The sequence below is a fragment of the Spironucleus salmonicida genome, chromosome 5 (assembly GCF_000497125.1).
Source record: "Spironucleus salmonicida strain ATCC 50377 chromosome 5, whole genome shotgun sequence".
In the NCBI taxonomy this organism is placed as follows: domain Eukaryota; phylum Fornicata; order Diplomonadida; family Hexamitidae; genus Spironucleus; species Spironucleus salmonicida.
Window position 1 is genome coordinate 655358 of NC_090600.1, and position 13181 is coordinate 668538.

The window sequence follows — 13181 nt, forward strand, 5'->3', positions numbered from 1 at the left end:
GAAACGCACCTAGGCAGTCACTCGTAGACCTCGTCCTTGCAGAAGCTGACCTCCTCGATGTCGCCGCCCTGGGCCTCGTCCAGCTCCTGCAGCTTGGTCAGCATCAGGTGGTAGAACTCCGTGTTCCTCTCGAACTGCGCGTGAACCTGGTCCAGGTGCAGCTTGATCTTTCCAACGCCAGCCTTCGAGAAGTAGTCCTCGTTCTGCACCTTCTGGAACTCGGTCTCATCGTCACTGAACATATCACGCATTACATTAAAGAAAGGAATTTTAATGTAATCTAAAAATACATTTCTCACTTTGTTATAATAATATTTTAGCCAGTTTGCTTTAAAGTATGAAATGAGACTACAAAAAGTTAGTAATGTTAGAATATGTGTTTTCGACTAATTAAGAAATATTTTATACTTAGATTAAATTTGAATTTCGTTTAAGAATCTTATAAATAATGATACTATTTTATCTCATATTTATTTTTAACTTTTCATTTAAGAAAATCAGAATAAGTGTAAATCTCTGTTAAATCACAAGAATAGTGAGTGTATTTTAAAGAAAATATAAAATAAGCGATTATATACAAGAAATTTGTATAAAAAGCTGTATATGTAATTGACTTTTTGAAAAATTAACTTTAGCTGAGAATTTTAGGACAGAATAAATTACGTGTATAAACATAAAATATTTATTACTAATAAAAATTATACTGACACACTTTTAGATATATAACTCATTTAAATACTATCTAAAACAAGCAATATATTAAATTTGTGTTTTTCCAGTTACAGTAATATACGATACATCTTTAAGACTATATGGGATTCAGCTCTAATAATAAACAAGTCCAATTATAAACTCTTATTAACTGATTTTTCAGTCTATGCATCTGCAGAGCGCAAGCTGCGACGCGTTCTCCAGATAATATTGTGTTTTGGCATAGAATACTTAACTATAAAAACATTTAAAAATGAAATATGACGAATGGTGAAAATACATTATGCGTTATAATACAAATTAGGTTAGTTAATAATTTCACCAAAGTTTTGGCCTGGAATATGCCTATCTACCTATTATATTGATAATAATTCTTTCTACAATAATCGTAAAATACACTTATTTTTTATGTAGACTGTATATACAAGAAGAAAAAACTCCTAGTAACGGATTATTATATTACTTATTGAATGGAATTATCTTAACTAGTATATAGATATCATTAATATGACATATACATATATTAGACTAAGTAGAATAATTACTATCTACTTATTTATTTTACTAATACATATAGGCCACTACTAATAGTAATTCTAGTACGAGGTATTTTAGTAATGCCGATCCAAAATTTTGTACAGAGGATAAACCAAGCGGACAGGAAACAGTACGTGTACGATCTATCGGCGCTCGATTCAGACCAGATTGAGTCGCTTCTGTCTTACTACGGCTATCCCAGCGACATCCAAAACCCCCACTACACCATTTTCGCCTAGCTGCTCCACGAGCTAAGCTCGCTGTGCTGCGAGGTCCAAGCTCTCACACCCCCGCTTACGATATCTTACTCCGACGACGCGCGGAAAATTATCGTCGTAGACCAGGAGTACTGCAGCGGAAGCGCCGCCGTCATGACGCACAGCACCAAGAGGAAGGTCATGGGCATGAGCCTAGGGCCCGTGATGCTGGACTTTGACAGCTCCTCCATCCTCAACATAGACGGCCAGGTGGTGTTTACGAACTTTTACACCGTCTTGGAGGCCGTCCTCAGCGGGAAGGGAAGCCAGGAGGCGACGGAAGACAGCAGCGACGCGTGCGACATAGAAGATCGCACGGCCCGCCAGCATCAGGATCTGCACGTGAACCTGGACTTCAAGCTGGAGGTCTCGTGCAACTGAGTTATGGTCTGGCCAATTGAGCTACATAGTGAGACGAGTTATTAGCGTAGATTGTATTGTATTAAACCGTTTACTCTACACTATGAGTGTGGTCGCAATGATAGAATATGTGCATATGCACACTGAGCTACTGTAGATATTTTGCTGTCCAGGTAGTGGATATTATGCGAACAGTAGCCCACCTTCCAGAATATAGTATATACCAATTGCTGCCAGATAATCAACTAGTCACACTACACAAATCGTCTTCAAAGGTTACATGTAGATACTCTTAAATATGCGTTCGTTTCAAATATCACCTATTGGTCCGAAAAATTACTTATGACACAACGAATATGGTAATTCTGATATATTTTTACTTATAATCCACATTTTTGCAAAGATAAATTATTTAGGCATAGAATTTGATTTAGTCCAATCTAATTGCTGCGGTTTGATACTAGAAGCAACATAAAGTTCACTCCAAATTCAACACAAACCTAACTTAATAATATTGTATTGATTTGAATGGAAAATTAGTTTTTAGGTCATTGTTTGTGTAAAATTAAATTTTATGTGTATAATTATATATGTACGTCAAGATGCAGAAACTATACAAAAATTTAAAGTTATACCAATTACTAGAAGAAATATGTGTGGATTTTAAACTATATTGTACAATACGGATATATAACAGTAATTACAAATTATTATAAAATAACAGTTAATAGATGTTATATGTCAGAAGTTAACTCAATTTTATACCAGGCCCAGTAATAATTAATGCAAGATTTAACTATATAAATCTGTACTAAACACTTCAAATCATCGTAATATTCTAAAACATGTTAATTAATATAGGAATTTCATAGTAGCAAATGGCATCTTATTATTAAAATGTTGATAAAGAATTCTGGCTTTATATTGAGGCTGCAAATATTTTATTACCTTTTAGAATATACGTTAATGTAAAACTTATATACTATACATATATGCATAGATATGTCTATAGTCATATACAATTTTTAGTTTAGCGATAATTGATGATTATATTCGTAATTATCTAAAGATCATTATTTTCTAAATAGTAAATCCCATATAAATAGATAATAATAGTTATTTCTTATTTCTAAATTTTTAAAATGGATCTGTTTGTTCTGCCAAAATCTGGCGAGAGTTCATTAGATATATAGGAGTAAGTACCATCAAATTTACTAACAATAAAATCATCGACTAATATATTTACATGGATACTAAGAATAATCATAAAAATATTACTTTTAATAAAAGAAATTTTAGTTTAGTAACATAATATATAAATTATAACATTTAAGTATAATATTGATATCTTAATGATTTCATAATTTTCCTTGTAATTAGCAGGAATTATCTTAGTATATTTTTACTTCTATAAGAATGCCATTTTAGGTAAAAAATTAGTATAAATTTGCTTCAGTCTGGAAATTTTAATTATTGAAGCATTAATTACTGTTTATAATTACTATAGCTGCGATATCTCATGGTTTTGTTAATTATACCGTTTTTTTGTCTGGTGGCAAACTATATTTATTATTATATTAAAGTTTTCTCACTTAATTAATAATTGATGTGTATAATATTTTTACTAAATAAGCTGTATTTATTATGTGCAATGTAATATTTATTATGATAGAATTATGTAAAAGTATTATTTCTTCCTAAATACAATTTTAGAAAGTCGTATACTAAATAAAGTGACATACTGATCTCTTTACACATTCAATTTTGTATGATATTAGATTTATTAGTGTATCAAATTATGTGTTACCATAAAATGATTTAATATTAGACGAATCTAGATGTGATAAATATAAATAAACTAGTCTAATCTAAAAAATGAATTGAAAATACATTTTAACAGCAGTTTGATAAGATTTAAATTTATTTACTCTCTATCTTCATTATAAACAAAATCCCATAAAGTATTTAGCAGATAATTGTAGTTTACCTCATGTTAATAAATATTTAATAAAGTTTTATTATACCAAATACTGAAAAATTCAATTTATTTTATTATTAACGTAAATAGTAGTTATATATAACCAATTACGTGATATGATATATTAATCTTGGATTTTTTCTTTACTATATTTTATTAAAATTACAGCACTAGTTAATTCTTACTATTCAACGCTTAGAATGCATACCAATATGGCCAGCCAGCTTATCCGGATAGCCGCCAAGATTCTGCTTCTGTGGAAGGAGCTCACGCAGCAGCAGAGCGCAGATACCTTCGCCTTCAAGTACGACCTCGACATACTGATGTGCTCGCAGATGACCTTGCAGGCCACCGGGGTATTTCTGCTGTACTTCTACTTCTACAAGGACTCAGTTCTGGGCAAGAAGCTGATTTAGGGGTGCTTCAGCCTGGAGATTCTCAACATCGAGACCATGGTGACCATCTACGAGCACCACTCCCACCCGATCTCGGTGTTCTGCTAGCTCTACCGCTTCTTGGTCTGGTGGCAGGCGCTCTTCATTTTTATCCTCAAGTTCGCAGACCTAATCAGCGCCTGAGGTCCGGCCAGCAAGGGCAGAGCAAGTGAGCATGCAGCGCTTCATCGGGGCTGGGTTGGTTTTCCTGGCGGCAGAATTAACCCGCCTCGTGCGTGAGCCTTCGCCGCCCATACCGAAATTGGGTCGGGTATATCGTCGCTCGAACAGCATCTGCCGCGAGGGACACGATAAAATGATAGAATCACTTGAAGAGAGGGGCGTCGGGGTTCATGGTGGCGCCGGTGGCGAGGATGGCCTTCTTGAGCCAGCTGATGGTGTTGGCGGAGTTGAGCCCGGAGGCGCACTCGCCGGTCACGAGGATACCGTCGCAGCCGTCGTAGATGGCGTTGGCGATGTCGGACATTTCGGCGATGGTGGGGGTCTCGAGCTCTATGAGGGACTCGAGGTGCTGCGTGGCGCAGACGATCTTGACGTTGTGCTGGCGGCAGACGTCGGTGATGTACTTCTGGAGGTAGTTCACACGGCAGAGCTTCGTCTCGACGGCGAGGTCGCCACGGGCGATGAGCATGATCTCGCACTCCTTGCAGATCTCGTGGAGGTCGAGGACGGCGGTGGGCTTCTCGATCTTGGGCATGACCTTGGCGCGGCCGTTGATGATCTTCTTGGCGGCGCGAACGTCGTCGGCGGTCTGGATGAAGGAAAGCATGATGCACTCAATGCCGATGGCGCAGGCGTTCTCGATGCACTCGACATCGCGGGGGGAGGTGGTGCTCAGGGGGAGCACGCGGGCAGGAAGAGCGACACCCTTTCTATCGGAGATGGTGCCCTCGCGGACTACCTTGGTGACGATTTCTCTGATACCGGCAGCGTTGGTGTGGTTCTTGGTGCACTCGACGACGACGATACCGTCATTGATGAGGATGGCGTCGCCGACCTGGCAGACGTCAAAGAACTCGGGGTGGGGGAGGTACACGCGGGTGTTGTCACCGTCGAGTGGGGACTCATCGAGGATGAAGGACTGGCCCTTCACGACCTGCTGCGGGCCGCCTGCGAACTTGTTGATTCTGAGCTTGGGGCCCTGGATGTCGCCGAAAATGTGGACCTTACGCCCGGCAATCTTCTCGGCCTCCTTGATGTTGTTGTAGTACTCGGTGTGGTCAGCGCAGGTGCCGTGGGAGAAGTTGATACGGATGGTGGTGATGCCCTGGTTGATGAGCTCGGCAATAACCTTGGGGTCCTTGCAGGAAGGACCGAGCGTGCAGAACATGTTGCATTCTTACATATGAAGGAGTGGTAAATAAACCACAAATATTCAAATAATATATAATTTTATTATATCAAAACATACCTAGTATTGTTACTGACATAATCAATATCATTTATATTAGATAATTATAAAATAATATTATTAATATAGGTTCTATTTGATAAGTTATAGTAATCATTAAAAGTGTCATATTCATAAAAAATATATTAATTAATATTGTTATTAGTTGGTTTATTCCTAATAATCTATATTGTTTTACATAATAGTATTAATCATGTTTGAGGATCTACCTCTTTTAAAATCAAATTTAATTAACTCTTCTTAACAAAATTTTGTATTTTGCTATCAGAATCACATATAACTTATAAATTAAAGTATAATAAAAGTTTCTTTGGAGAGTCCTCCTTAGCAAAAATCAATAAAATAAATTTTACCAGAAGTAAGACTTGAAATTCTATATCTATAAATTATTTATTCAATTTTTATAATACTATATTTTTATATTTAAGATGATGTAAATTCAAAATTATTCTTTAAATGATAATTTGAGCTATATTAGATTTAAAATATAATAATACTTTTTTAATAATAAAGTTATTTTACCGTCATGTGTTAATGTAAATTGTATTATTAATATTTAATTATAAATCTTATACTATAATAATTAATATATGGATTTCAAACTTTAGCAAATTTAATAAATTACTAGGATGTATAATTTTTACATACAGATCAAATTTGTTCTAAGAGTGATTTATATAATAACAACCCAGAAAAATAGGCCAAATAATCATATATATATATATATATATATATATACTTTGTTTAAAATGGAATAGGCATATGTTTGTGATACTTATTTATCGATTTATTAATAATATTTAGTAATATATCAAATATAAAATATAAAATGGGAGCCGCAGTTTCGCAACTGCACGACGACATCATAGGCGACATCAACGAGGCGAGGCGCGTCACGGTAGCCATCGCTCCCCCTGTGCTAGACAACACCATTTCCCAGCGCAGCCTGATAAGCCGCACCGTTGACCAACGGCAGATGCAAAGCGGCGCCCTCTCGCAGAGCGCGGACGAGAAGAGAATCTCCCACCGGCGCCTGGAGAGCGTGCTGGGCTCGATGCAGCATGCCAGCTCGGACAACATCCTGAGCTTCAAGTGAGTGTTCAAAAACCCGTCACACAAGGCGCCTGGCCAGTCGGCGGAGCAGGCCGCACGCCCGCTGGCACCGGCCCTGCGCCGCGGTCATGCCGTGCAGCCGGCGAATCCTGGGGACCGAGACCCCCGTGGCGTCCGAGATGTAGACCAGCGAGTACCGGCGGACCACCTCCCGGAAGGCCGCGTCCAGCAGCTTCGCGTCGGCGTGCAGGAGGACGGGGAGCGTGCCCGTGCGCGCGGCGATGAATTCCAGCAGCGGCCTGTGCATTTTTCCGGGCCACATAGGCTAGTTTCCTGGCAGAATACCCTTTTAGTATAGGCGAAAACCTATTTTCCTGCCGGACGATTCTGGATTACCTGGTACATTACTCGCATTCGGAGCGGACCGGCAGCGCCGTGCTGGCGTCCGAGCCGGCGAGGGCAAAAGGTGCAGGGCTGGGCTGGGTCCAGACAGACTAGGGTGCAGCGGGAGGCCGCGAGTGAGGTTAAAAGATAACTCCGCAGGCGCACGGCAGCGGTATACATAATTGGGATCGTCAGAATAAATTTATCAGCATTTAGTTAGCCAGGGATAAATCCTCATCACTGGGGGAGCGGAAGCCCAAATTCAATTTCGCGGCGGTCGCCTATATATATAAAAGCGGGCTGTTTAGCGCAAAAATGCAGACGCTCGACGACCTGTTTCTGACGCTGTTCACGGACCCCGCGCTCGCGGACTACCGCGCCCATCTGTCGCAGGTGCACGCAGCGTTCGCGGGCCAGCAGAAGCAGCTAGCGACCCTCCTGGGCACGCTCGAGGACAAGCAGCAGCTCCTCGCGGCCGCCCAGCAGCAGTCGTCCGTGCTCATCGGCCAGGCGAAGGACCGGGAGATCCGCATCTTCCAGCTCCAGAAGTCGCTCGAGAACGCGATCTCGCAGGAGGAGGCGATGGGCCTCAAGCGCAAAATCGTCGAGTTCTACGAGGCGAACCAGGCGTACAAGGAGCGCTTGTCCCGCCAGGCTGGTGGCCAGGAGGCGGTGCAGCGGCTGCTCTCCGAGAATGAGGCCCTCCGCGCCGACAACGCGCGGCTCATGGCCCAGGACCCCGCGGAGCTGCAGCGGCTCCGCGACATGCTGGGGGCCCAACAACTGGAGACCCGCCGCCTCCAGCATCAGCTGGCGCAGCCCATGCAGGACGACTTCGACGAGCCCCTTGCGGTTCCGGCCGCCCCCGAGCCATCGGCTGGCTTCGAGCAGGCCCCGGTGCGCGCCCTTAGGGAGTTCGGTCCCCTCTTCGTGCAGTGCCGCACGCTACAGCCGTTCCTTGCGGAGCCCAGCGTCCACCAGTTTGCCGCGGCGTACCGCCAGGGCGACGTCCAAGCGCTGGTATCCCTGGAGGAGGAAGCCACTCGCGCTGCAAGTCAGGCTGCTGAAAATCTGGACGGCAGGTTCACGGCGGCAGAGCGCACCCTGGCCGCCATAGGAGAGCTACCGGGAAGCGACGTTACCAGCCTCTGCTACCTGGCAGGCCTGGCCGTGGCCGACGGGCGCCGCGAGCTCCTGGAGGTGCTTCGGTTGGAGGCGCTGCTTTCCCGCATCCAGCGCAGCGCGCCAGGGTCACCCTCCACCCCGCGTAGCACCCTCTTCACGACGACAAGCTTCCTAGCAGACCTCGGCACCTTCGTGGCGCAGAACCTTGACAAGGCTGGGGCCTGCCGCGACGCGGGTTTCAAAGAAGCCTACGCCACCCTGCGCAGCGTGTTCGAGCAGTTTCCGTCGGACACCACCTCGAGCCTGGAAGCGGAGGCCCTGCAGGCGGAATATAGGGCGCTCCTGGACCGCGCATCCGCATTGGCCGCCGTGGTGGCGGTGCGCTAGCCGGTGGTGATCACGGACCAGCTGAAGGCAGGCATGGCCGAGTTTGTGCAAGAGAACCTCGCTCAGTACGCTAAGCTGCCGGCCGGGACCGGGGCTGCGGACGAGTTCTACCTCGTACAACTCGCGGTGGCGCAGGACTGCTACACCGAGCAGAGCCTGCGAACGTACCAGGCGCTGGTAGAGCAGTAGGCGCCCCCGCCGCCCGCAAGGCTGCAGCCGCTCTTCCGGAAGACCCAGCCGATGCCGCTCCCCAAACCGAAGCTCCAGTTCCCGCGCCTGCTGGAGGTGGACCTCGCGGAGCCGAACATGCGGCGCCTGTACAGTGACTTGTACGCCCAGGTCTGCTCCGCTGAACGCCAGGTCTAGCTACTCCGGGGCGTGGTGAAGACGGACGAGGAGCGTGGCTCCCTCCAGCGCTTCATCGACGTGTGGTACCAGTTCGGTGCCAGGATCGCCGAGCGCTACGACACCCCTCTGACAGATGACGAGGTTGCCAGCGAGGTCAGCGCACTGCGGCCCTACGAGGCCCTCCTAATTCAGACGCACGACGTCTTGTACGACGCCGTGCGCAAGGACCCGGATAGCATCAAATACGCTGCCAAGTTTGTGTCTGCATACCGTGAGATGGAGTGGCAGGCTGCCTCTGAAGTGCGCAAGCTTTAGGACCCGAAACCTCTCCCCCCGAAGAAGCCATTTACGCTTCAGCCGTTACCATCAAGCTCCCAGATCCCAGAGCCCTTTTTGCAAGTCGTGGAGAGCGACCAGGGAGATTCTGCGGCAAGAGAGCCGCGCAAGAAGAAATCTGCGCGCAAAAAAAGGTCACTACAGGCCGAGCTTAGCGACCTCATCGCCTCTAAGAAGGCCCTGGAGCCCATCGGCCTGCGCGACGATACCCCCGAAGCCTTCAACCTGCCAGAGCCCCACGTCGTCCCTGCTGAGGTTATGGATGCGCCACAGGCAGTAGCAACCATTGCACATTCCACCTTGGAGCAGGATTTCCAGGCGGATGACCTGCTGGTGCAGACGGCCATCATGACCATAGTGAATAACCCGGAGCCGGATGTGCTCCACTCTCCGGTGTCCGAGGTAATATCCCAGCTCCCGGCTTCCCAGTACGCGGAGATAGAGCCCGTCACGACCCCTCGCACTGCCATCCAGCACGAGCGCTCCCCGTCGCCAGAAGTATTTGAGGTTGGAAATAGTATCGAGATGTAGCCCGTCACGCAGGAGCTTGACACCGGGTTCGGATTTCAGGATGCCCCGCAACCCGAACCTAATGATGATTTCTAGATAGGCGGAGGGGACTTGGACTTCGGGGATATAGACTTCTGACTGAGAGACACTAAACTTCACTTCCGCGCGGCGATTACCGCCAGACTTCCATCACGCTGCCGGTGCTGACTTTACATGATCCCGTGATTGCACTACCGCACCATGCTCCGTAGGATCGGAGCGCTGCGGTAGGGGGTGCGCTTGGTAGCTTCTCCAAAGCCGGCAATGCGAAACAGGTCATCAGTAAAGAACGGTTCCTCATCCTCCTCTTTATCTGGCTTCTGTACTCTAGTTTTGGGTGTCTCTGATGCTTGTCGTAGCTTCTCGTCCATGGTGTCCTGCTGCGCAGTGAGCAGGGTCTGGTACTTGTGTGTTTTCTTCCCATACCACTAATACTGAGGCAGTAGGGAACGCACCTCACCAGCTTCTACCTATATAAAGTTAATATTCATGCTCTGCTTCATATAATTCCGGTCCTGGTTGAAAGCGAATTCAAAGCGGCTCTGCGCCATTCTGGAGGGGAGGGATTCTTAATTGTTTTTAAATAATATAGTGGTCGAAAACGGCGCGTCAGCTCCGAATCCGGGCTGCCTGCTGTATGAGGTGGATGATAATATCTATAGAGAAAGAAAAATTAATTAAAACTATTTTAAACTATTCACTTTACCTAAAGAATCATGAATTACCCATAACTTGACAATCTTTATACACTAAATCTGACGTTTATATTATTACAAGAATATTCTATCTACTCTTAATATATTAATATTATTATATTATTAATAACATTAAATAATTGAAAGATTGATATACAAACTAGTGTTATTTGAGAATACAGTAGGATAGCTTCTTATCAAATAACTGAAATAAAGAAAGGAATAATTTAAATTTAATTAAATTGGCACAACGTAACATAGAAATATAGTTGAAGTATTAAAATTCCATTCATTTTTGTTTACCACCAATTTGAAAATCTAAACATATATATACATATATTAATTCTGTAATCTAATATTAGTATGTATATTATATAATATTATATATTCTTTATTGCATCTAATCATGTATTATTTATAATTTTACTAATAACAAAATATACAAAATATTGTATAACCATACAATACTAAATATTACCATTATTATATATATAAACTGTATATATACTAATTCCACTTCCCATTGAATGCTTACTATTCCTTAGCGTAATTAATAGTATTCTGATTTAGCTATGTAGCATGCACTCAAACCATAAAATGTAGGTACGATGGATGAATCATCAGCTCTTGTAGGTACAGGAATTGTTGGTAATGTAAATTGCGGTGATGTGATGCAGCTCCAAATTAAAATTGAAAATAATAAAATCACTGATGCAAAGTTTAAGACTTTTGGGTGTGGTGCAGCTGTTGCCAGTTCCAGTTACGCAACCGAGTTGGTTCAAGGAAAAACTGTAGAAGATGCTAAGAAGCTGCTAAACACAGATATCAGCAAAAAGCTTAGTTTACCACCTGTTAAGCTCCACTGCTCTCTACTAGCAGAAGAAGCAATTAAGGAGGCAATTAAGGATTTTGAATCAAAAAATTAAAAGAAATAAGGTGAAAACTGTGCTAGCCATGAGTGTGGGTGCCATTGATTTAACATGATTTTTATGTATTATAATTATTTAAAGGATTCATAATTTAAAAAATTTTTTTTAGTAAAATCACGCAGAAATTGTACATTAGATTATACAAGTATGTCATACCAATCTTATATGGTTACTTTTTCTTTTTCGTAGTGAAATTTTAACTGTGACCAATATGGTTATTAACAATATCACAATACCTAAGAGGCATCCTAAAATAACTCCTGATATTTCAAATTTATCATCAGCTAATTTAAGGCAACCTTTTCCAATCTAAGGTTCATAACCGAGAAGGCAAAGTCTACATCCAATACTATTACATACTGCACAGTTCTATACTGATAATCCACAGTTACATGGGAAAATAATATTTTTCATATCACATAGTAGTGCATTGTTATCAGAATCACAATATTATCCGTAAGAAGGGCTACATGTCATTTTTATTTTAATATTATTTAGTATTATTATATTTATAACATTTATTATAAATAATGTAAACAACAATTAAAGAAACATAAAAATTAAAATGAATTATAGAATTACACATTTCCTTAATAATTGGTATTTGATATTAAGAAGTAATATATAATTCTGCTTATAATTTAAATTAATATAATTTGTTTGAATAATTTTATAGGTTTATGATGGATTATTTTAAATAAGAATATGTTATTATAAAATTTTACTAAATTAAGAACCAAATCCTAATTAAAAATAATAATATTTCATGATATTTTTCGTGAATTCCAAAATATACCTAAATTTCATATTTAACTAACAGAATGCATAATTAAAACCTTTTAAGTATAAAGTATATGCAAAGGATATTCTAATTTTATTTGAAATTATAATTATCTTAAATATTTATTAGTTTTTTCTTCATATTAATTATATAAAATATAATAAATATATAATAAAAACTGCTTATTATGTTTTATAAACTATAAGTTAGATTATAAGTTAACCTTATTACTTATATGACGATCTACTCTCATTATAAATAATCAACTTGCTTTCTCTAATAAATCTGCGGCTAGATTAGAATCTCATCTTTTTTAAAACAATAATTCTTTGTAGATTATAGCCGTTCTCATCCACCTCATACAGCAGGCAGCCCGGATTCGGAGCTGACGCGCCGTTTTCGACCACTATATTATTTAAAAACAATTAAGAATCCCTCCCCTCCAGAATGGCGCAGAGCCGCTTTGAATTCGCTTTCAACCAGGACCGGAATTATATGAAGCAGAGCATGAATATTAACTTTATATAGGTAGAAGCTGGTGAGGTGCGTTCCCTACTGCCTCAGTATTAGTGGTATGGGAAGAAAACACACAAGTACCAGACCCTGCTCACTGCGCAGCAGGACACCATGGACGAGAAGCTACGACAAGCATCAGAGACACCCAAAACTAGAGTACAGAAGCCAGATAAAGAGGAGGATGAGGAACCGTTCTTTACTGATGACCTGTTTCGCATTGCCGGCTTTGGAGAAGCTACCAAGCGCACCCCCTACCGCAGCGCTCCGATCCTACGGAGCATGGTGCGGTAGTGCAATCACGGGATCATGTAAAGTCAGCACCGGCAGCGTGATGGAAGTCTGGCGGTAATCGCCGCGCGGAAGTGAAGT

At 42.3% G+C, this 13181-nt stretch overlaps 10 protein-coding genes and 1 pseudogene across 10 annotated transcripts; 5 read left to right on the top strand and 6 right to left on the bottom strand. All coding sequences in view use genetic code 6, as the record gives it.

The window, feature by feature from the left end:
- Nucleotides 1-17: 17 nt before the first annotated feature.
- Nucleotides 18-278, bottom strand: SS50377_24961 (Hypothetical protein; annotated as a pseudogene).
- A 1050-nt stretch (nt 279-1328) lies between these two features.
- SS50377_24962 (uncharacterized protein) lies at nt 1329-1886 on the top strand (the record flags this gene model as incomplete). The annotated part of the gene is made up of 1 exon (XM_067908799.1): nt 1329-1886. One exon carries the CDS (start codon nt 1329-1331, stop codon nt 1884-1886), a length of 558 nt encoding a protein of 185 aa, XP_067763620.1.
- A 2346-nt stretch (nt 1887-4232) lies between these two features.
- SS50377_24963 (uncharacterized protein) lies at nt 4233-4532 on the bottom strand (the record flags this gene model as incomplete). The annotated part of the gene is made up of 1 exon (XM_067908800.1): nt 4233-4532. The coding sequence occupies one exon, from the start codon at nt 4530-4532 to the stop codon at nt 4233-4235; it is 300 nt and encodes a 99-aa protein (XP_067763621.1).
- Nucleotides 4533-4602: 70 nt separating this feature from the next.
- Nucleotides 4603-5643, bottom strand: SS50377_24964 (Pyruvate kinase; the record flags this gene model as incomplete). Its single annotated transcript, XM_067908801.1, has 1 exon — nt 4603-5643. The coding sequence occupies one exon, from the start codon at nt 5641-5643 to the stop codon at nt 4603-4605; it is 1041 nt and encodes a 346-aa protein (XP_067763622.1).
- An 895-nt stretch (nt 5644-6538) lies between these two features.
- SS50377_24965 (uncharacterized protein) lies at nt 6539-6805 on the top strand (the record flags this gene model as incomplete). Its single annotated transcript, XM_067908802.1, has 1 exon — nt 6539-6805. One exon carries the CDS (start codon nt 6539-6541, stop codon nt 6803-6805), a length of 267 nt encoding a protein of 88 aa, XP_067763623.1.
- Nucleotides 6806-6820: 15 nt separating this feature from the next.
- Nucleotides 6821-7069, bottom strand: SS50377_24966 (uncharacterized protein; the record flags this gene model as incomplete). Its single annotated transcript, XM_067908803.1, has 1 exon — nt 6821-7069. The coding sequence occupies one exon, from the start codon at nt 7067-7069 to the stop codon at nt 6821-6823; it is 249 nt and encodes an 82-aa protein (XP_067763624.1).
- Nucleotides 7070-7461: 392 nt separating this feature from the next.
- SS50377_24967 (uncharacterized protein) lies at nt 7462-9990 on the top strand (the record flags this gene model as incomplete). Its single annotated transcript, XM_067908804.1, has 1 exon — nt 7462-9990. One exon carries the CDS (start codon nt 7462-7464, stop codon nt 9988-9990), a length of 2529 nt encoding a protein of 842 aa, XP_067763625.1.
- Nucleotides 9991-10007: 17 nt separating this feature from the next.
- SS50377_24968 (uncharacterized protein) lies at nt 10008-10442 on the bottom strand (the record flags this gene model as incomplete). Its single annotated transcript, XM_067908805.1, has 1 exon — nt 10008-10442. One exon carries the CDS (start codon nt 10440-10442, stop codon nt 10008-10010), a length of 435 nt encoding a protein of 144 aa, XP_067763626.1.
- A 671-nt stretch (nt 10443-11113) lies between these two features.
- On the top strand, nt 11114-11560 carry SS50377_24969 (Iron-sulfur cluster biosynthesis protein IscU; the record flags this gene model as incomplete). The annotated part of the gene is made up of 1 exon (XM_067908806.1): nt 11114-11560. The coding sequence occupies one exon, from the start codon at nt 11114-11116 to the stop codon at nt 11558-11560; it is 447 nt and encodes a 148-aa protein (XP_067763627.1).
- Nucleotides 11561-11665: 105 nt separating this feature from the next.
- Nucleotides 11666-11992, bottom strand: SS50377_24970 (Cysteine-rich membrane protein 2; the record flags this gene model as incomplete). Its single annotated transcript, XM_067908807.1, has 1 exon — nt 11666-11992. One exon carries the CDS (start codon nt 11990-11992, stop codon nt 11666-11668), a length of 327 nt encoding a protein of 108 aa, XP_067763628.1.
- Nucleotides 11993-12743: 751 nt separating this feature from the next.
- SS50377_24971 (uncharacterized protein) lies at nt 12744-13178 on the top strand (the record flags this gene model as incomplete). Its single annotated transcript, XM_067908808.1, has 1 exon — nt 12744-13178. One exon carries the CDS (start codon nt 12744-12746, stop codon nt 13176-13178), a length of 435 nt encoding a protein of 144 aa, XP_067763629.1.
- Nucleotides 13179-13181: the final 3 nt, after the last annotated feature.